The 23,012-nt window shown below is 45.1% G+C and overlaps 1 protein-coding gene and 1 pseudogene across 4 annotated transcripts in view; one reads left to right on the plus strand and one right to left on the minus strand.

The window, feature by feature from the left end:
* LOC147448177 (glutamate--cysteine ligase A, chloroplastic-like) overlaps positions 1 to 23,012 on the minus strand; it is a 141,356-nt gene that overhangs the window by 25,825 nt on the left and 92,519 nt on the right. For all 4 annotated transcript variants that reach the window (XM_086524031.1, XM_086524032.1, XM_086524035.1 and 1 more), the window contains 4 exons: positions 4,110 to 4,203; positions 3,941 to 4,030; positions 3,740 to 3,820; positions 3,578 to 3,670 (listed from right to left, as the gene is read on the minus strand). In XM_086524031.1, coding sequence (XP_086380157.1) covers positions 3,578 to 3,670; positions 3,740 to 3,820; positions 3,941 to 4,030; positions 4,110 to 4,203 — 358 coding nt within the window. The remainder of the gene's footprint in view (positions 1 to 3,577; positions 3,671 to 3,739; positions 3,821 to 3,940; positions 4,031 to 4,109; positions 4,204 to 23,012) is intronic.
* On the plus strand, positions 15,796 to 18,090 carry LOC147448178 (ras-related protein RABA4c pseudogene; annotated as a pseudogene).

The raw sequence follows: 23,012 nt of genomic DNA on the forward strand, positions 1-23,012 counted from the left end.
CTTGAGCAGCAGCTGAGTAGATGGGCAGAGAGGGAGAGGATACGCGCAGCCGGCCAGGCAGGGTTCAGGAGGGGTTTTTCTACTCTTGACCATATCTTGACACTCAGAGCCATCATTGAGGAGGGTAGATCGCGTGGGTAACGGATCTATTGTAGCTTTGTGGATTTCCGCAAAGCTTTTGACACAGTGCCTAGAGCTAGATTGATGCGCAGATTACAGCAGATGGGAGTACCCACAGAGCTCATCTGGGGGGTCATGGCATTATACAGGTCAGTAGTGGGGCAGGTACGCACGTCAGAGGGTCCATGTGTAGCCGCCTTTGTGTAGATAAGTCCAAATGGGACCCTCCAATCTGCCCATGTGTGGCAGCCCTTGATAAGACAAGTCTACTTTTGAATTCAGCCACTGGCCATTGACTTCCGACCACCGTCCATCGGCCATTGAGTACCAGCCACCAGCCAACCAAACGGTCGTTTTCTGACCACTTTTTGGCCACCGTCTATCCATATTTTTCTGGCAAAAAGGAATATTCCGGCCAAAAGGGCTACCCTCTCTGATGAGAGGCAACCATGTGTAGCCACCCTTGTGTAGATAAGTCCAAATCGGACCCTCTAATCCGCCCATGTGTGGCCGCCCCTGGGAAGACAAGTCCGCTTTTGAATTCAGCCACCGGCCATTGAATTCAGCCACCGACCAACATCCACCCCGATTCACTCCACTATTGGGGTGAAGCAGGGCTGCCCGCTCTCTCCTACTCTATTTGGTATGTATGTGGATGAGGTTTTTGACTACATTGAGAGAGATGGTGATAGAGGTGCACAAATGGCATGGACATGGATTCCATTATTGTTATATGCTGATGATATTGTGTTGATCTCCGACTCTCCGGAGGGGATGCAACGTCACTTGGATGCTTTGAATAGGTTTGCTCATGAAAGTGGTTTGTCCGTCAACCTTGGTAAAACCAAGGTCTTGGTATTTAATACCACCCCACAGTGGATCAGGAGGTCAGCACCAGCATTCACATACGGCCAGGCGACTGTGGAGTATACAAATGCGTACGCTTACCTCGGAGTGGTTTTTGGTGGGCCAACATTTTCATTGAGGGCAGCAGAGACTAGACTCACCAGAGCCCATGCAGCATTGGGTAGATTGGAAAGGACGTGTTCACAGGTTCAGTTTCAGGAGCCTAGGACGAAGCTCTGGCTCTTTGACACTCTGGTGGCTTCTGCATTACTTTATGGAGCTGAGATCTGGGGACCTTCATTAGATCATCACGGGAGGACAGGCCGCAGTGATGGATGGGGGGACACGGAGAAGCCTCTTGTCTCTATGATCTCGCGGCTCATTAGAGCCAAGGCCTCAGTACCACGTGCTATTGTTCGAGCAGAGCTAGCTGCCCCCCCACTAGTGGTGGAGGCGCTCACTAGATCGATCTCCTTCATACACCACGTGTGGGAACTTCCCAGAGACAGATATGCTCGCCTTGCACTTGAGTCCTCTCGACAGTTAGCTAGGCAAGGAGATACAGCATGCTGGTATGGGGAGATGACATCATGGTTTCAGGCGCATGGGTTCAACATAGACAGATTGCCTCCCTTCCAGTACTCACTGGATGCACCCTCTCTGACTCTTACACAGTCCGAGATCACCAGGCTCATCCGCCAGGACTTGACTCAGCTAGACACCACGAGGACATGGATACAGCCAGCACAGGAGCTGGGCACGAAGATGGCTTTCTACAGAGAGCATCTCCTCCAGCTTACGGTTGATGGCTTTGTGACGAGGCCGAGATACATGGACACCCACTTTGTCTCATGGGATACGATGTGGTATCGGCCAGATACGTACATCTTCACACCAGCTGCGGATCGAGACAGGGAGATACAGTGGAGTACCAGTAGAGGCTAGGACATGCCCCTTGTGTGACATCGAGCCTGAGACAGAGTTGCACTACACATGCCACTGCCCCGTCTACTACGAGATACGAGGCCGCTTCCATTGCTTGTTCAGAGAGGGCTTTGGACCATTCTCCAAAGTCATGCAGTACGAGGATCAGAGATGCTTGGGTTTGCTTTTGCTCGAGCTACGCAGACACAAAGAGAGCCTGATGAGAGGAGAGGCTAGCCAGTCCCAGAGACAGATCACACATTTCTTTAGAGCTGTCACTGGACACCCGGAGGAGTTACTACCACAGCAGAGCTTGTCGTCTCACACCAGAGGCACACTGATCGACCGAGCGACTGAGCTTGGAAGATCCAGACGCCCACGATTGCGGAGGACTACACAGCATCGACGGAGGCTGCATCAGATGATTCGGATCACTTTGGCTCGACATGCACGACGCCCGGTCAGACTACTGACCATGGAGGAGATGGATGAGATCCGCCAGCGACCAATGCTGGATCTCTTGTGATCTAGCTATCCCAGCTAGCTGCTGTTCACACCTAGTAGTTAGGATTCCACAGTATTTTATTGTGACATTTGTCATTTCATTTTTGTCATTGTTGTCATCTTGTTACTTTGACTCTGACTTTGTATCAGATCCACCACATTGTAACTTTCTGGTCTCATAGGTCACTTTGGCCTTTTGAAGACGTTAATATAACATTTCATTTCATTTCATCTCTCTCTCTCTCTCTCTCTCTCTCTCTCTCTCTCTCTCTCTCTCTCTCTCTCTCTCTCTCTCTCTCTCTCTCTCTCTCTCTCTCTCTCTCTCTCTCTCTCTCTCTCTCTCTGTGTGTGTGTGTGTGTGTGTGTGTGTGTGTGTGTGTGTGTGTGCGCGCGCGCGCGCGTGCGTGCGTGGGTGCGTGGGTGTGTGTGTGTGTGTGTGTGGCCCTCATGCTCATGCTATCAACCTTTTACATCTCTATTAGCGTTCTTGTTTAGTTTAGTTTCTTTCTTTTATCGAGACTTTGTATCAAACTCGCCATGATGTATCTCTTTGGTCTCTTAGGTCATTTTGGCAATGTACCTACGCTGGGTATGTAGCACCAACACATGTGCAACATACCCAGGTGACTCTTGTCAAATAAATACTCTCTCTCTCTCTCTCTCTCTCTCTCTCTCTCTCTCTCTCTCTCTCTCTCTCGTCAAAGAAACGTAGGTGTTGTACGCTATCTTTGCCCTAAACCACAACGAGGAGCTCTCCAAGGACATCTCTGGAATAGAAGCACTGCCCACGTCATCAGTTTAAAACGCACAAATCCTTGAATTATATGTGTTGAGAGAGCCTACTAATAGAATGGTAGGGCAGTAAATGCCATTGGCCATTGTATTTCCATTGTGTAGCCATTTGCATATTCACCTATTCCCAATTTTTTCAATAATAATGGAGAAATAAAGTTAAAAAATGTCAGTCTATTTAGGACAAGCAGGTCCTATGGCAGAAAAATGTACAAATTCAAGCAATGGAGGAGAACATAAAAACATTCAGATAAAAAATGATTATTGACCAGAAAACACAACAGTTGCATGTTACATCATGAGATATAACACACACAGAGTACAGAACATCACAAAGTAAAACAGAATGCTTGAAAATATACAGCAGAATGCTCAAAGATATGTAAGACACCTGTCTTCTCAACATTGTGCGCTCCTCGTGCGTCCAATCTTTTATGATCTCCAGAGCTCCTTGAAGTGATATCTCATCATACAGCAGACCAACCTGTTCAGAGAATTATACATTAACAAACTGAAATAAAATGACTCAGATAAGTCCATGTGAAACAATTACCCAGAATGCTGGTAATGCACAAAGTTTTCTCCATGGACCCCCATCAGCTCCTCTCATCTCTAGGAACTTTTTAAGCCTCACCTGGAGCGCAAAGGCGCACACAAACTTGTTCTTAAAAAACTGGAAGTGTTTCCCTAGTACAACAAATAATACAGATAATTGTCAAAGAAGTGACAATTCATGCAACTCTAAGTCGAGAACCTCTGGAAATATTGTTGTTAGATGATTCTCCCAGTCATTGATTGTAGCCTTGTCATCAGGCAAGTTTGGTAGCTTCCCCAGCATAAAATCCTGTACCAACAATCTAAGGTTTTTTTTGCATATGCATTGAAAAAAATTCACAATACAAGGGAAGTTTGATATCACTTACTCTAAATGACATGCCAGAACAATCCACATATTGCTTGTTACGATAAGCGAAGTACATAGGAACATCCAACGCATAATCTACATACTTCTCAAATCTGCAAAATTGCAACACATTCCCAAGTCAGAGATATCTGAGTATAGAAATTATAAGAAATATTCAAGCATTAAAATACTTACAGAAAATAGACAATCAAACATACATGCACCTTTAAATGAAAGAAGGTTCTATTCGAAGCTGATAAACACTACCGTCACCAAACAGACTTGCCTTGTGATTCAATTAAAACTTCTTGTAATTCTCTCTTTGAATAACATCCTGAACCTCCAACTATATAGTTTCCTTGGACTCAATATGGTTCAAAAGTTCTAAAACCCCCTAAAAAACATGAAAGACAAACTACTTAGACCGATCTAGTTATAAAAAAGCTTTCGGACAATAACTGAAAGCCTTCATTCTTTGCTTAATACTAAGGCAGGTTTGTTTTGGAGAAGCTTCGAGAAGAAACCGAGCCGTGATTTTGTATAAGGAAGGTGTTGTTGGTGACTTAGTGCTTGATAAAGCTTTAACGAGGACCTAATTCATTCAAATTGCATAACAAAGTGCCAAATCCATAAATTATAACTGACCAGAACACTCCCTGCTCCTCACGAAACTCCCCCCCGTCCTCGTGCTTTCGTTGCCCCAACCCACGACACAGACCCACTACTAAGGCTGGTCAGGCTCAGCAGCCAGAGACAGAGGCAGCACAGGCGGGTTCCTCCTCCGAGGCTGGTGCCCAGGCCGAGGAGGGCTGGCAACAGATTCGTGGTCAACGTCGCCAGGGACCACCACGCCAGTTCGACGTCCCTGGTGGTCGGTCTGCACCAGGGTAGCAGCAGTGGGTTCCCAAAGGGAACGTTTTGACCCTCTACAGCAAGACGAGCCGACGGGTACCCCTTCCACCTTTGCTTCAGCACCGACAGCCCGCCCTCCCTCTCCACCAACGGCCCCTACCCCCTCGCCTCAATCACCCCCCCCCCCCCCCCCCCCCCTTTGTTACAACCAGCCCAGGGGACAAGACCTTCCTCAGCAGCTAGCACGTCCCTTGGTAGTGCCTTTGCTACGGGCCGCCTGGTGTACGAGAAGCACCATACCTGCAGACACCCCTGTTGGTGCACACGTCGCCTTTTGCAGGAGCCCCTCGTGGGTTAATCAGTTTCGACATACATCGCTGGTGGCACACGATTCCTCGGTGCCTCTTTTCCCGACCTTGAGGCGGCTTGCTTCAGAGTCCACGTGATGTTTCTAGCAGCTAAAAGGACAGAGAATGAGTAACAGGGAACGGGCGGAACAGGCCCCTCCCATTCCCGGAACACGTTCCCAAAGGGGTCGGGGAGCCAGAATGGAGACGCGGGCGGAACGGTGTTTTCGGAAAAACTGTCACCAGAACGGTTGGCGGAACGGACGGAAAGAACCGGAAAGGGCTGGCTGAATGGCGATTTCAAAAAAACAGTCCGTTGGGACAGATTTGAAAAATTTGTCGGTTGGGATTATTTGAACGCTTTTGAATGGTTTGGGGTGGAGGGGGGGAAGAGGGGGGGTCTTCCCCTCTCCTATAGTCATCAGAATCCAACACCCACATATAGGTTAAATCCAACCTAATTTAACCATATTTTAAACTTACCGTTCCGGACCCCGTTTCCGTTCTGCTTTTTTTTGCCTTTGGGGGGGAGGGGGGTGTGAAACCAGCCCGTTGGGCAGTAGACGTTAGCTTTCACCCGATTCTTTAGCACTTGACTTTACGACACAAAGCAATGACTTAAAAGGAACCTGTAACTGAGACTGGAATTACACTTCAAACAAAAGCACGGCCAGGAAGCTAGAATGCTTCCAAGCAGACAGTGACACCTATAGGCCCCAAAGGTTGGCGCCCCTTTCGGTATTTCTTTATTACTCTTCAGGAATGAGGAATAAGCTACAAAACCCAAGTCCTTGAGACTTTCATGTGCATCCACCTAGATGGCACCTGTGCAGGCAAAATTTTGGCAACATAACGACCCCAAAACTTGCCCAGGACAGTTTCCCAAGCTCCGACTCGTTTACAATAGCATAGACCCCCTGCTTCCTGCGCAAAAACAGTAATTACAGCACGCTGTAATTACTGGTTTTTCCTCTGTTTTCAGCCCTAAACAGCCCCCGAACTGTCGTCTAACAGTGGGGCACTGTTCCCAATGCTCCCAGCATCATGACGGCTGCAAAACAGTCCAATTTCAGCGAATACGCAGCGCTGAAAATGCACTTGTCTGGTGAGGTTATCACCCTCGCCAGTGCCTGCTTTGGTGTAGCAGTTAGCTACACCCGTTCCTATTCAGAGAGGCTTTTGCCTCGGCACAGAAGCATAAATCCCCATAGCTGTACATTGCTCAAATGAGAAGCCCACTCGAGGGGTATAACATAACTGCTCGTAAGGGGGGGAGAGGCAGTGCGTAGCGTGCAGGGCATCACTCCTGGCACTGCCCTGTACATACGAGGGAAAGAAAGCACTCCATAGCTCTTAACCTGTGACAGAGAACTCCAAAATGAGCCTCCCAGCTATAAATTCAGCGCTACCTTCTCTTGCATGAGGAAATTGCACAAAAATGTGCCACTTGGCACAATTACACGCATTTTCCCGTTTTGGGGTTGCCGCCTAAAAATCTCCCAATTGGTTGCCGAGTTGACTTCCGGGGAGAGTAATAAAATGTTCCCCTTGTCATTCCAGAGCTAATGACGCGAACTCTTTTTTTGGTCCAAAATAGCAGTTCCCTAAATTTTAGAAGATGCTTCCATGGGACTCACACGGGTCGTCTGACCATCAATCACCACTGGAACCACATCGAAAAATGCAATGTCGGCCAACTATTAGGTGATTTACACTCGTAGCCCCACCGTGGCTAACCTTAATCCATTTGTCCAACTTTACTCCTCACTGGCCGTCTGGCCTAGACTCTCACTGTCCGCCTCACACCATGCAACTTGGGCATTGGCATTTCCGGAGGGGTGCTTAGAAACAAGTCAAATAAAATTTCCTACAAAAAGAAATCAACAAGTAAAATTAGTTGCCACACACTCGTGACATACCCCCCTCTTGAAATCGCGAACGTCCTCCTTTGCATGAATATCAATCCATTAGAGTGTACATCCCTTCATGGACACCGTATTACTGTTGTCAACCTTTTCGTGTGTACACGCCTGGTCGACATGGTATGAGACATACAAGCTCATAGTTAACACTTGTGTATTCAACACTTGCTAACTCATGTATGGTCTACCTGTGAGACTGTTCCATTGACATAGTGGATAGCTTTCACATTGTGCCACTAACTTTAACAGAGTCCATAACTTTAGTACACTTCAAATCCTTTCAAGCATAATAAACCAGCAGTTTAAAAATGTGTCAACATGTACTCATTAGAAGCAACTACTGTGTTGACAACTGACAAGACATACTTACTTCTATAGCACCGAACAAACTTTTGGACAAAACTTTTATTCCCCAAGGGCAATTGCCAAGCAGGGTACACTTCTGTTGCACTAAATCCATAGATACATGAGAAGTGCTAGCTCTTGGATCACCCCCGTCTAGCGTGGGTCTCTTTCCTTTTGACCTTTGCTCTTCTTGAGTTGGAGAATACGTAGGTGGTAAACCAAAGGCTTCAAAGTAAAGCTGCAATACATTTGGTGACTCTAACAATTCGCTCTCTTCCATCCACTTTGCATCCATAGGTGGATAGTTCTTGAACTTCACCAAATATCGCCTTGTAACCTTGCCTTTAAAGTTTCTTTCCTTGTGTGCCATGATCTGTTCTGGGACCAAAATTTCATCAAGCTCTTCAACTTCTAGCTGCTATTCAACTCGCATTTCCTCTGGCACATCACCAATAAATAGTCTGAGAAGACTCACGTGAAAAGCATTGTGAATCTTCCAGTTCTCAGGCAATTTCAGCCTATAACTGACGTCACTCATCTTCTTTGTTACTTGAAAAGGCACATAGTAACACATACTAAGCTTTGTAAAGAGACTTTCTTTACCTTTTCGCTTCTTTAAGCGTGCCTTTCAAACCGCAACAGTACCCAATCACCAAGTGAAAACAACAATTTATGGCGGTGAAGATCAACAGCTTTCTTTTGCTTTGCATGTGTCCTTTCAATGGCATGCTTTATCTTCTGATACATTTCATCCATATTCTGTACATATTGATTTGCTTGAAAGATCTTTTCCTTGGTATGCAAAATGGGAGGAACTTTCACATGACCTTCGACAATTTCAAAAGGTGCTTTGCCTGTTGAAGAATGCGTCGTATTATTGTACGCCTGTTGAAGAATGCACTATCTTATTGTACACATACTCAACCAACGGCAAATACTGCTCCCACTTCGCCTTGTGCTCTGACACATAGCACTTAAGCAAATCCAAGACAGTAGAATTTGCCTCTTCTGACTGCCCATCTATCTATGGATGAAACGACGATGAGAACTGAAGCGTAGTGCCCATATTCTCAAATATGCCTCTCCAGAATAGACTTGTCATCCATGGGTCACGGTCATTCACAATCGATTGTGGCATACCATGGTACTTAAAAATATTGCACATAGACGTGCCATCTGATCTGGTTTTATCTTCTTCCTAACAAGAATGAAATGAGCTTGCTTGCTTGCTGAATCTGCAAATAATGGTCCAGATTCCATCATTCCTTGTCTGTGTTCTTCGAAGATCAAAGATAAAATCCATAGATATGCTTTCCCATGGTTTATCTGGAATCGGCAATGGCTGTAACAGCCCTGGTGCCTTTTGCCTGTCATACTTGACCTTTTGGCAAATCACGCATGCTCACACAAAGGAATCCACATCTCTCCTCAAGGTAGGCCAAAAAAAGAATGTCTCAACCGCTTTCACTGTAGCATCTATACCACGATGCCCTGCATACGGTGGGACATGACTCTCTACCATGACCTTATGTCGCAATGGCCTAGTGACACAGAGTCTCCCATGCCTCATCATAAAACCATCTCTCAGGAGGTAGTGCTCATGATGTTGTCCTTCCTGTAACTGTTCGTAGATCCTTGCAAAATCTTCATCATTTGCATATTGTTCCTTCATGTCATCAAGCTCATGATGATAAGGAATTGACACAGCTGAAATTTGTGGCTTTCTTGATAACGCATTTGCCACAACATCCTTCTTGCCTTCAACATGCACAATCTAGAAGTGAAACATGGAAAGAATGTTTGCCCATCGCATATGCTTTTCCGATAGTTTTGACTGTGTCAAAACAGAAAGTATCACAAGGTCTGATGATCCGTTTGGACAACAAAATCAGCACCTAGCAAGTAGTGTTTCCAACTTAAGAGCGCATAAATCACAGCTAGTAACTCTTTTTCATAGACCTACATGGTCATCTCTGGCCCTTGCAAGATTCTGCTCTCATAGGCTACTACCCTACCATCTTGCATTAGCACTGCACCAATGCTACTACCACAAGCATCACACTGGACCACAAATGAATTCCTGAGATCTGGCAAAACAATAACTGGATCTGACGTCATCTTTTTCTTAAAGAGGTTAAAAGCTGAAATCTCTTTTTGGGTCCATCTGATAGTGACCTCTTGCTTTTGCAAAGCATGTAAAGGTGAAGCAATCTCTACAAAGTTGTGAATGAATCTTCTGTAGTAAGAACATAGCCCTAAGAAGCTACGGACATCGTGCAGAGTCCTTAAAGCTGGCCATGCCTTGATTGCTTCTACCTTCGTAGGATCCATTCGTACACCATCCTTTGACACAATGTGTCCAGAAGTGGATCTCTTCCAAGAAGAACTCGCTTCTCTTACCATTGATGAACAATCTATTCCTGCCCAACTCTTCGAACACAATTGTCAAGTGATGCCTATGCTCCTCTTCATTCTTTGAGTAGACTATCTTGTCATCAAAGAATGTGCCAACAAAGTTCTGATATGGACGGAAGATCCTATCCATCATCCTATTGAACGTAGCAGGAGCATTTGTAAGACCAAATGGCATCATTAAGAACTCGTAGAGACCAAATGTCATTCTAAACGCAGTCTTGTGCACATCCTCCGGCCTAATTCGAATCTGATGGTGCCCACTTTTGAGGTCGATCCTGCTGAAAATCACTGCACCCTCTAGGCGGTCAAGAATATCATCAATCCTTGGAATAGGAAACCTATTCTTGATGGTATTCTTATTAAGCGCACGGTAGTCAATACACATGCACCACGAGCCATCCTTTTTCTGTACTAAGAGCACTGGAGAGCAATAGGGTGACGAGCTATGCTGAATCAGCACTTTCTCTAAGAGCTCCCCCACTTGGCTCATAATCTCTTTCCGCTGCGCCTCACTAACCCTATACGGTGGCCTATTTGGTGGGCTACAACCTAGCACCAAATCAATCGCATGATCCTCGGGCCTCTCCGGCGTTAGTTGAGACTGTAATGAATCAGAAAAACAGCCATTAAACTTTTGCAAAAATGCTAACCTGACTTTATCTAACACAGATTAATTTGACTGGCAATTGTCTGAAACATCACCTGCAAAAAAAAAAGTACGCAGAACGATGATTCTTTATTACAAAAGTGATAGCAGAAGCAGATACAATAGGGACTGACTCTCCTTTTAGCTTTACATCCAAGATGTGAGTTTTGCCCCTATGTTGTACAGTGATCTTTTTGTTGTAGGCATCCAAGACTCCATGCACTCGGAACATCCACGGGATCCCCAACAAGGCATCACATCCTTCCAGTGGCATGATGTAGAACTCTTCTGTGTCCACATACGACTGAATATGCAGATGCAGCTTTCCAATGATGGGAGTGACGCATTCTGAGTGGCTTTGGCACTTGGATCAAAGAAGATGAGTGCCATCTGGTCTCTAACTTTACCGCACGCTCTACATAACTCACTAGCATCTGTACTAGGCCTGTCGCCCAACATGTCTGGCACTAAACCTGCCGAGGGCATAGGCTTCTTTCCTTTCATGTCCTCTTTGTCATCCGAATCAGCTAGCCTTTTCTTTTGTGGACAGATGGTTGCAAAATGACCAATCTCCTCGTATATAAAGCACTTGTTTTCAGCCATCAAGACCTTTTCCTCAGGTGTCTTACGCATAAAAGGATTCCTTTTCTGCTTCTTTCTTGCGCTCCAGAAGTCTCAGCGAAACCCTTTATTGAACTTCGCTGGCCCTCGGGACACTTTAGGAGCCGCTTTCGTAAAGGGAAGCTTTGCTGAATTTTTCTTTTGCTGCCCTCCTTTCTTGTTGCTTGGAAACCCACTGTCCTCTCCTTTCAACAAGGCAAGACGAGTGTTAGCAGCTTCCATAAGCTGAGTGAGGGTAGCCACTCTGTTCTTGGTACAATAATCGCGAAGCCCTTTAGGCAGCCCACAAGAGTACTGCTCTATCAATGGCACAAATCTATAGGAGGTCACTGAGAGTAACGCTTTATAAAACCTCCTATTGTACTCCAGCAAGCTCTTGCATGTAGCCGAAGTAAGCTGGTGCCAATCTGTCATGACGTCGGCTTCAAATTCATTTGACAGCCAAGGAGATGCAAACACTTGCTTGAAGTAAACCAAAGAGGCGGGTGCCTATACTTGCATTAGTAGTGTCGTCCACCATGTAAGCGCATTGTCCTTTAAGAAAGTGGCAGCTTTCCTTACTTTAGAGGCCTCCGTAAAATTCCCTCCTGCATAGGCTGTATCAAACTACTGGAGGAAAGTGAGAGCCTTTGTTTTATCCTCGAAGCCACTAAAGGTACTACTTCACAGTTGCACCACCATCTTTGTAAGCTTTCGTCTTTTCCAGTGCCCCCAAGTTGTCATAAGGAATAGTTTGCAACATGGGCACTTAGTAGGCATGATCGGCACATCTTGGCAATTCACATTTTGCGTCAGAGGTGCGATATCTGGCTGCTGTCTAGAAAGACCAGCCATGACAAAATGACCATGTGGCACCCCAAACTGGCCCTAGTTGCACTGAAAACCCTGTTGCATGCCCATACTACCATACATGGGGTTTGGCATGATGCCTTGCATACCCCCAAACACTATTTCTTGCATGTACGGCTGACTTCCAGGCGCATAACCAGCCATACTTCGGAACACTGATCGACCCCCAAAATACCTAGGATGTACCATGGGTGGTGGAAAAATTGGGTGCATTGCGTGGTAACCAGTTCCCTGTCCATTTAAGACAACATGCGGGCTCTGAAAGGTGGCGGGCTGAACTGGCATAACCTGTGGAATAGGCGTTCTAGCAACCTGTTCAAGAAAGGGAGGAACGTGTTTTAGAGCCCCTGACTCTGCAACATGCGAGTGTTCCCTATCCTCCTGTGTCGCATGGGGGACTTGGGCTTGAGCCTCAACGGGCTCTGTACGCTAAGGGCATTCCCTTGCCTGCTGTGACTTTGATGGTGCTTGCAGATAATCCATTAACCTGGGATTCTGCACCAACTAGGTGAAGACATCCACAACACCAACTAACAGTGTCCTGAACGCACCCTCTTCAAAGTGCCCAATCATCAACCCTTGAACCTGTTCTCACTGTGCATTCACACGAACAAAAGGCGTAGACAGTGGCGATCGTGAACTCTCACCAACTTCATGCTATAAAGGAATAGCCTCTCTACCTTGGGAAGAGGAACCCTCTTCTCTAGCATCGTCTGTCCTGTCAACCATAGTGTAATTCCAAGTTCCTGGGCTTTGTGTATTCACCACAAACCAACCAAGGCTCACTTCTTAAGGAAAAAGTGATCTTGTCCCAGCGACGGAACCATGAAACCGGCCCGTAGGGTGGTAGACGTTAGCTTTCACCCGATTCCTTTAACACTTGACTTTACGACACAAAGCAATGACTTAAAAGAAGTCTGTAAGTGAGACTAGAATTACACTTTAAAACAAAAGCATGGCCAAGAAGCTAGATTGCTCCCAAGCAGAAAGTGACACTTGTAGGCCCCAGGGGTTGGCGCCCCTTTCGGTATTTCTTTATTACTCTTCAGGATTGAGGAATAAGCTACAAAACCCAAGTCCTCCAGACTTTCATGTGCATCCAGCAAGATGGCACCTGTGCACGTAAAATTTTGACAGCACAACGGCCCCAAAACTTGTGGTGGACAGTTTCCCTAGCTCCGACTCGTTTCCAAGCATAGACCCCTTGTTTCTTGCGTAAAAACAGTAATTACAGCACGCTGTAATAACTGGTTTTTCCTCTGTTTTCAGCCCTAAACAGCCCCCGAATTGTCGTCTAATAGTGGGGCACTGTTCCCAATGCTCCCGGCATCATGACAACTGCAAAACAATCCAATTTCAGCCAATACACAGCGCTGAAAATGCACCCATGTGGTGAGGTTATCACCCTAACCGGTGCTTGCTTTAGTTAGCTACACCCGTTCCTGGCTCTTGCCTCGGCACAGAAGCATAAATCCCCACAGTTGTACATTGGTCAAATGAGAAGCCCACTCGAGGGGCATAACATAACTGCTCGTAGGGGAGAGACAGAGCAGTGCGTAGCGTGCAGGGCATCACTCCTGGCACCGCCCTGTACATAAGAGGGAAAGAAAGCACTCCAGAGCTCTTAACCTGTGATAGAGAAATCCAAAATGAGCCTCTCAGCTATAAATTCAGCGCTACCTTCTCTTGCATGAGGAAAGTGCACAAAAATGTGCCACTTGGCACAATTACACGCATTTTCCCGTTTCGGGGTTGCCGCCTAAAAATCTCCCGACCGGTTGCCCAGTTCACTTGGTGGTGGAGTAATGAAATGTTCCCCTTGTCATTCTAGAGCTAATGACGCGAACACTTTTTCTAGTCGAAAATAGCAGTTCCCTAAATTTTAGGAGATGCTTCCATGGCACTCACACGGGTCATCTTACCATCAATCACCACTGGAACCACATCAAAAAATGCAATGTCAGCCAGCTATCAGGTAATTTACACTCGTAGCCCCACCATGGCTAACCTTAATCCATTTGTCCAACTTTAGTGCTCACTGGCCGTCCGGCCTAAACTCTCACTATCTGCCTCACACCATGCAACTTGGGCATTGGCATTTCCAGAGGGGTGCTTAAAAACAAGTCAAATAAAATTTCCGCCAAAAAGAAATCAACAAGTAAAGTTAGTTTCCACAGACTCATGACAGGGGGGGGGGGGCCGATCCGGAACGGGGGCCGGGTACCTTTGGATAGAGAACCTGGACACAGCAATTGGTTTCTCCTTCCCACTGTGTGGATTCAGTGATGAACTGGCTTCAAGTTCAGGCTCTAGAGTTCTCTCACCACACAGGAGACTTGGGAGTGACAGATTTGATACACTCCGTGGCTGCTAGCCATGACATCACCAGACACAACAGGATGTAGGCACATTGTGGTACACTTTTTTGCTGACACGCAAAGTACGCCCTGCTATGTATATGTACATGAGGACTTTTGGACAGAGGATGTAGCCTACGGACTGCAAAGTCTTACCATGTGGCGAGCGAGATTTTCTGAGCAGAGGAAAATTCGAGCAAATGAATGAAGAATCAAATAGAGCATTTGAATTTTATGGTGGACATTTATGGCTCTATTTTTTTATAATTTCTTGGCAATAGGAAATGCTCAAAAACTTATATTTGGATAACTTTGTTAGTATAAAACAATGGAGGAAATTAACACACTTTTAAAATTTATCGTGTTCTATGCCAAGTGATTGTGATAGGAAGAGCCCTAGTTGTGGTAGAGTTTCTTACTTGCTGGGTGGAGCATTTTTCATCATGAGCGCCAAATGTACTTAGAGAACATGGGGGGGGGGGAAAGGTTTTATCACACCAAAGAAAAAGGATTGCATTAATTACTATAGGATACATCTTGGAGTTTCCCTTTTTGCTACCGTAGACAACACCAATGCCAAAGACGGCGGGAGTCTCAATTGTGTGTTTCTCCAAATTCTAGGTTGTGACTCTCAAGTCCATGAGTTCATGCACAACGCAGCCTTGACCAAAGTGGAGCTCTTTTAAGCCTTTGGGTGGAGTGTGGAAAAATGTACAATAGTAGTTTAAGTAGGCTTGGTTTGTAATGGTTTTGCATTGTGGGGTATTTTGTCGTCAAGTGTTGTTGAGCTAGAATGTGGCCTAAAGAGTTTATTTGGTGTAATAAGGACAAGTTAAGAGGTTCTTCCATTTAGCGTTAATGCTCTCATTGCTGGTACATTTTGCATTTGCATTTGTGGCTATGTATCAATGTGTGCGTGTGAACACATTAAAGTAAGAGTAAGGTTCTTCTGTTTAAGAATATTTGAGGTGCAGCATGTTTACTTTGCTACACTATCTTAGTACTTTCGAGCGCAGGAGAAACCGAGCAAACACATACAATAAACAAGATGGTGGTCAAGGCCTCACTAATTACACTGTAAATTTAGGCTTGTACCTGCTCATCAATGTTCAAGTGGGAAATGGCATAACCAATCTACCACACTTGGGTGATTGAAAAGCTATACCATTTTCCTCTTTTTATTAGCGCACACACCCACACACCCCCCTTGAGAAGAAGAGAATTTTAACGTCGTAAGAAACTATCCCAACAGACCTTAAAGATCTATCCGACGAGGAGAGTTGAACGTGCCCTTGAACTGTTGTAAAGTGCGCGCGCGCGCGAGAGAGAGAGAGAGAGAGAGAGAGAGAGAGAGCCTGCCTTGAACCAATGCTACAAAAAAACCTAGGTTTAATGTAATCCCACCTACCAATTTTGAAATATACCTCTAAATTTTGAATTTGAAGGTGAGAAACCTACAAAATTTCGAAAAAAATAGTGTAATTTGGTGTAAAAACCTTCAAATTTTACTTTTGTTCTTTCACATAGATAGGTCTGCCAAGTTTTTAGCACTGCCTTGAACTGCCGTGCGCCAGCGCGCGGTGCGAGAGAGAGAGAGAGAGAGAGAGAGAGAGAGAGAGAGAGAGAGAGAGAGAGAGAGAGAGAGAGAGAGAGAGAGAGAGAGAGAGAGCACGCGGCCCTTTGCTGCTGTTCCTGCGCAATGAATGGCTTATAGCGGCCCCCCATAGACCCGCCAGAAGGAATCCTAGAGGAGTTGGTTTTGCAGTTCCATGGAAGAAGCCGTCTCCTGAGGTGCCTCTAGGCTAGGGACTCTCCACAGTAGATAATCGCCAGCTACACAGCAAGTCGGTTTCTTTTTGGTGGCATGTTTATCATAAAATGGTTTTATTCATTCAACCCCTTACGATAGCACTCATAAGAGTCATCAAGCATGTAGAGAGGCATGTTGATCCGCCATGAAGTTCATGGTTTTTCGACATGAATGTGTTGAAACTTGAAGCCTATGTAGCTAGTTCATGAACCCATTTGTGTTTGCTGTATGGAATTTTATGTTTTGGACACCCATGGATGCTTAATTGTTCTTGTGCAACAGATATAGCGCACTAACAAGTGCATACTACAAAGGTGCGGTTGGAGCTATGTTGGTATATGACATCATTAAAAGGAAAACATTTGACCATATTGTTCGATGGCTAGAAGAGCTTAGGAGTCATGCTGACAATAACATTGTGATTATGCTCGTTGGTAACAAGACTGATCTAAGCACCCTTAGGGCATTTACGTCAGAGGATGCAAAGGAGTTTGCTCAGAAAGAAGGTTTGTTTTTTCTTGAGACATCAGCTTTGGAAGCTACTAATGCGGAAAGCGCATTCTTGATGGTGCTTTCAGAGATCTACAGGATAGTCAATAAAAAGTCTTTGATTGCGAATGAAGAACATGGCAATGGCAAGGCGTCTTTGCTAACAGGTACCAAGATTGTCCTTCCAACCGAGGGCCAACAAGTTCAGGTTGCAAAGAAGGGTTGCTATGGGACAGTGTGGGTGATTGTTGAGGCAAACGGTCGTTGTGTGCTGCAGCTATATCTCTGTACATTTGCTGCCATTTTGAAAGGCTTTCCAGAGCAAAGCCCCTTGTTTTATATTGATTATGTCAACATAATCATGGAAACAATTTTTAAAAGAGGTTTGCTAACAGTCAAAGTCAAGGTATACCTCACTACTGTATCTAATTTAGTTTTAGCTTTATACAATCTGCAAATGGTGCAAAGTTAATCATAATCTATATTAAGATGTTTTGTTTGGCGCTTTTCATCATGAATAGACATTGGCAAAAAAAATGTGCCGATATCTTTGATACCATGTTACTGGTCATACCTAGCTATCTAACTACTACTTGGCATGGATATGGGTGGTTCTACTATTAGCCCCTCCGAACCATGATGGATTTGATTTACGCTTTCACATATTGTTTCACCAGAAACCCGCGTTTCCTTTTGATTTATGGCTTGCAAGGTGCCACATTGATGATGGGCTTTTGAAGTCAAATATGTTCTTAATCTTAGATTTGAATCTAGTTAATTGTTTCTTATTTTTTCTATTTGGTTAGCATGAAGGCTGACTTCTTCTGATTGGTAAGATGCAAGCACCAAAACTCTGTCACACACACAGAGAGAGAGAGAGAGAGAGAGAGAGAGAGAGAGAGAGAGAGAGAGAGAGAGAACGTGATAGACATAAAGACAGAGAGATTTGCGAGAGAGAGTATGTCTATCGACAGGAAAAAAGGCGAGGAGAAGCAGTCCAGTAACCTTGATTTTCAATCATCTCAAGGTTAAGCTGAGGTAGACCTTTCCCAAACATGGACCCAATAGAGGCGTGACATTGGAGGTAGGAGGACTATCGGCCTTTGTAGCCCTCGCACAAAAATGACTTGCTACCTTGGTTTGTGTGCTAAAAATTAAGAGAGCTCCTTGCTTTTTTGTTATTGTAGCTTGCTCTTTTGCTCGGTTTAGAGATTGCTCGGAAAATCTTGCTCGGAGTTAGGGATCCTTCCGGACTGCACGCTCTTCTTGGGCCTGGGTTGGACAATCACTACAGACAAGCCTATTGCTCAGATGCGGATTACTCCCCATCCAAACCAACCTTGAAGATAGCAAGGTTGACTGCTATTGCAGCATCGGTCTATAACCAGCTGGGACACTCCAAGCGAGAAATCAATAGCAACACACGAACAGAAACTTCATAATCACTGAACTTTATTGGGGGGGGGGGGGGGGGGGAGAGAGACAGAGAGAGAGAGAGAGAGAGAGAGAGAGAGAGAGACGGACCGGCGGAGTTCCGTGCCCAAGGGTATTGGCCCCAAAGACTGGCACCCCTTTCGGTATTTCTTTTTATATCAAATCTTTGAGCAAAGTACAACTACCCGCGAGTGTTCGCTCTCAAACTCTGCGTCCAGATGCTCCACAGAGTGAGCCCCCCTTGGGTCCTTATAAACATTACAAGGGTTGCTAAAAGTAGAGCCCCAAAAGCATTAAAATCAAAAGCAAACTGTCCCAAAAACAACTAGTCTAAAATCTTTCAACAGAAACCAGTCAACGTAATCTGCGGAAATCCGTACGCTATGCCACGTCAGCAAGTTAGCGTAGATGGCGGAACTCCGTATGTTTTGCCACATCAACAGGCCAACAAAAATTACGGGATTTCGTACAGATGTCATGTCAACCAATCAGCATACATTGCCATAATCCGTACTGACAGCCACGTCATCACGTCCATGTTGTGTGTGTGTGTGTGTGTGTGTGTGTGTGTGTGTGTGTGTGTGTGTGTGTGTGTGTGTGTGTGTGTGTGTGTGTGTGTGTGTGTCCGAGCACTGCCACATCATTAGTTTGTGACATACCCCCCTCCTGAAAGAATTGTAATCGCCCTCGATTACTCCTGCAAAATAGACAGAGGCCATAAATTGTCTTAATAGACAGTGACTGTTAGTACCGACGCACTAGACACGACACATCTAGCACTCGTACAAATTGACAGTCACATCACATGACACCACTCGACATCACATCAAAAATCATAGACAAATTCATTCCAAATCTCAGACCATGACCATCAACAATGTATTTACTAATCGCATCTAGATCCATTTCGGACCTCATTGATCCGCAATTAACTAATCCTTATTTGCGATCATGTCTGTAGAGATTTATGAGACCAAAATGCTGCAATAATTTCGTCTTTCAATTCCTACACTCAAACAAGTCAAGTACAAATCAATCATATTCTTTTTCGGGAATTTAGTGTCATAAAGTTATACAACAGAATACTGGTTAGCCCATTAGTATCCCTGAAACCCAAAGAGGACATCACCGACTTTATTCAAAATCGGGGTAATCCGTTGACAAAGGAGCGGAGTGACTCCCCTTTTGTGCAAACCCGCTGCACTAGATTCACACTTGCTGAATTCGGGGTTCTATCGGAGTAGACTCTGCTAAACTGAATGCTTCAAGGTAAAGTTCCAAAATCTGAGGAGTATCTGCTAGGTCCTCCTCCATCCACTTCGCATCTAATGCAGAATAGTTCTCGAGTTAAACCAAGAACCGCCGAATTACTTTACCTTTCATCTTTCTTTCCTTGTGTGCCAAAATCTATTCAGGAACGAGTATCTCCTCGCTTTCCTCCACTTTGGGTTGCTCACCAGGCTCCCCATCAATTGACACATCACCTTTAAAAGTTTCAAGAGACTCACATGGAATACATTGTGAATCTTCCAAGTATCGGGCAGCTTGAGTCTAAAGGAGACATCATTTATCTTTTCTTTATCTGGAAAGGGCCATAATACTTCATGCTAAGCTTTGGAAACAATAGCCGCTCCTTTCCCTTTCGTTTCTTAAGCATGCCTTCTCAAAACGTAAGAGCACCCAACCGTCTTCCTTTATTTTCAAATCGCGACAATGTCGATCTGCTGCCTTCTTATGTCCTTCTTGAGATTTCTCTAAAGCCTCCCAGACCTTGGCAAAAGCAGTGTCCAAGTCCCTCGTCTACTGTTCGGCTTCAAAAATCTTATCTTGGATCTGGAGAATGTTATAATCTACCAGCTGATTCCCTTTTTCCTTTCTTTCCTTGTGCCATGGGACCTGTAAGTAGCGTCTTTCGCTTCCCCTGTCCATTGGCAGGTCAGAGTCCATCATTGGGATCCTAAGCACTGTCATCTCATTCCTCTTTCTCTGGAATCCTTTGATGAACTTGCATCTGATTCCCTTAGTTCGTCGGCACCCTTTGATTCTCCGGAATCCTATGGTGAGCTATCATCTGGTTCCCTTGATTCATTCTCGTCACTGGCAGACTCTTGCCTTTTTGAGGTGGATACTATCTTGCCGGTTGCATAAGTCAATAAGCCCGCATGCATTTCAAATCGTTGCTTAGTCATGTCCATTAGTCTCTGAATGGATTCAAACTTTTGGTTTAAAGCATAGTCTTGAATTTCTTTTAGCAAATCATAGCAAAACCGCTCAATCTGGTCTTTCCAAAGAATCTTCGACAAGTATCCCAAAACCTCTGGTGCTAGTCATCCAACGTATCTTTCTCAGTCATGTTCAAGTGATGCCAAGGCATGATGACATCTCTTGCATATTCATCTAATATCCAAGTTGACGTGAAAAAAAGAATTTTAACCACATTGCAAGTGTTTCTCTGCGTAACATGCCTTCCATCGTCAGGCATCTCAGTGGACCCAGATGGGAGACAGAGTTACTGGTGAGTTCTTTGAGACTGTGTGTCCTCAACACGCATGCACTAGTGTTTGTCAGTTGAGGAGGCCTAATGGGTCAGTTGCTACATAGCCTGAGGATATGCGTGCAGTTGCTACTGACTTTTACCGTGACTTGCTTTCAATTGAGCAAGCGCTAGAATACATGCCTTGCCTAGTTACTGAGGAGACGCGTCCGTGACTAGAGATGCCTCTCCAGTTGGAGGAGCTCCACGAAGCCCTCAAGGAACTTCCCTAAGGTAGTTGCCCAACGGAGGATGGTTTGACTCCCACCAACACATTTTGTACATTAGAGAGATGTCTGATAGCATGAGTGAGGGTCTGATATACCTTATCCCCAAGGAGGGAGGCTCCTTGAATGAGATTCGACAGTGGCGGCCCATCACCATTCCTCTTAAAAGAGAGAGTTTTCCTCTTAAAAGAGGGTTTACATACTATGTGAGAGGTAGAATATGATGGACAAGAGATAGATATTTTTTTACTATCATTCAGAAGAGAGAACGCGTTCTGGCTTTTGTTCTTGGTAGACCGGTTGTTCTGATCCTAGAATCCCTTCTGCCCATTGGTACCTTGATCCTCGTTTTCCTCTTGCCGATTGTTACCTCCAGTGATGGTTTCCTGATACTCCTCGGCATCCCTCTCTTGCAGCTTCTTGAGGCCCTAGAAAACTCTTTGGACATTTGGCAGAGTAAGAAGTTACTATAACTCTGCAAGTTGAGCTCGTACGTGTTGAAGTTTCTCTTCAGCAATTCTCCTTGGCTCGTCATGGCTCTTCTCATATTTCCTCACAATTATCCTCCTTTGCAGAGAAAGAGCGGAGACCTTGCTCTAATACCACTGTCACAAGCAGGGGTGCACATGAATGATCAATAGACTCAAATCAATGGAATATGTCACAAACCAGAGTGCATAACAATATCAAATATACTTGGATTAATAGAATTTATCGCTTAATATTAAAGCCAACCGATATCGAGAGAAAGAGAGTGAGAGTGGGAATATGAACACAGTACTCGAGCCTAGAAAATAAGCTACCCCCCCCCCAAACAGCATCTTTATTACTTGGAGAAGTCTTTTAAGAAGCACTTGAACGGAACGTAATACCAGGTTCATTCTTGATCAGACTCGAGGATAGTCCAAAGCCTCAGCTTCCAAATGTCAGTCAAACCCTATTCCTAGGAACTTCTTTTTCTCACTCAGAATCCTAGAGAATCAAGGTTCTTACCTCTAGAGCTCACTGTCACAGGCTTGGACACTCCAAGTGAGAAATCAATAGCAACACACCAACAAAAAAAACATTGAACTTTAATAGAGAGAGAGAAAGTCGACACGACACAGCGGAGTTCCGCGCCTAGCAGTATTGGCTTCAAAGACTAGCACCCCTTTTCGTATTTCTTTATTATTAATGATTGCAAAGTACAACTCCCGAGGGACTTCTCCTCTTAGACTCTGCATCCAAATGCTCCGCAGGCCCCAGGGTCTCTTTTATTCTATCAAAAGCACTGCAAACACAAAAGCGTCTGCTCCCAAAAGCTGCCAGCGTGAGTTACGAAATCCGTACAGCCTGCCACGTGGCATAGCCAGCACAAAACGCGGATTCTTCGAATATCCTGCCACGTCAGCATGTCAGCACGATTTACGGAACCCTCTTTCAGAGTGCAAGCTTTTGCTCTTTAGGGTTTTAGGCCCCTCCGCCGGGGTACCATAAGTTGGTACACCTTTGGGCTTCAAGTTCTTTAATTAGGGCCTTTCGGCTAGGCTGTGTAAGTTGGTAAGACTTTAAGACTTTATTTGCATCTTTCACCAGAGGTTGGACCTCCCTCTATCCGGAGTGCGTCCAGTGGGCCATGCCACGTCCTCACTTTGTGACATATCCCCCTCTTAAAAGAATTGTAATCACCCTCAATTATGCCTGCAAAATCAAACATAAGCTAGCAAGCAGTTCAGTTGATACTGACTCTAAGCACTGACGCACTAGACAACATATATCCAGCACTTGCACAAAGACGACAATCACTGAACATTCAAATCACATCACACAAAGTCCATCAAGATATTGGATCATGATCTCTTGGCAACATGTTTAGCAATCACATCTAGATCCATAGTTTTTCGTTGCCCGTGTGATTGCCCAGTGGTACTTCCGTACTGGTCCGAGTACGGAAGCGTACGGAAAGTGATTCCATACCCGGCAAAAAATTTGGGCAAAAATTTTTCGCCTACAAATTTTTGTCCACCCGAGTTGGGCTGCTGACTCTGTCATGCAGGCATTGCAAGGAGCGTGAGATTTGGGCACATCAGCGAGCT

Source organism: Adiantum capillus-veneris, chromosome 11, assembly GCF_014529385.1.
Source record: "Adiantum capillus-veneris isolate H3 chromosome 11, ASM1452938v2, whole genome shotgun sequence".
NCBI lineage: Eukaryota > Viridiplantae > Streptophyta > Polypodiopsida > Polypodiales > Pteridaceae > Adiantum > Adiantum capillus-veneris.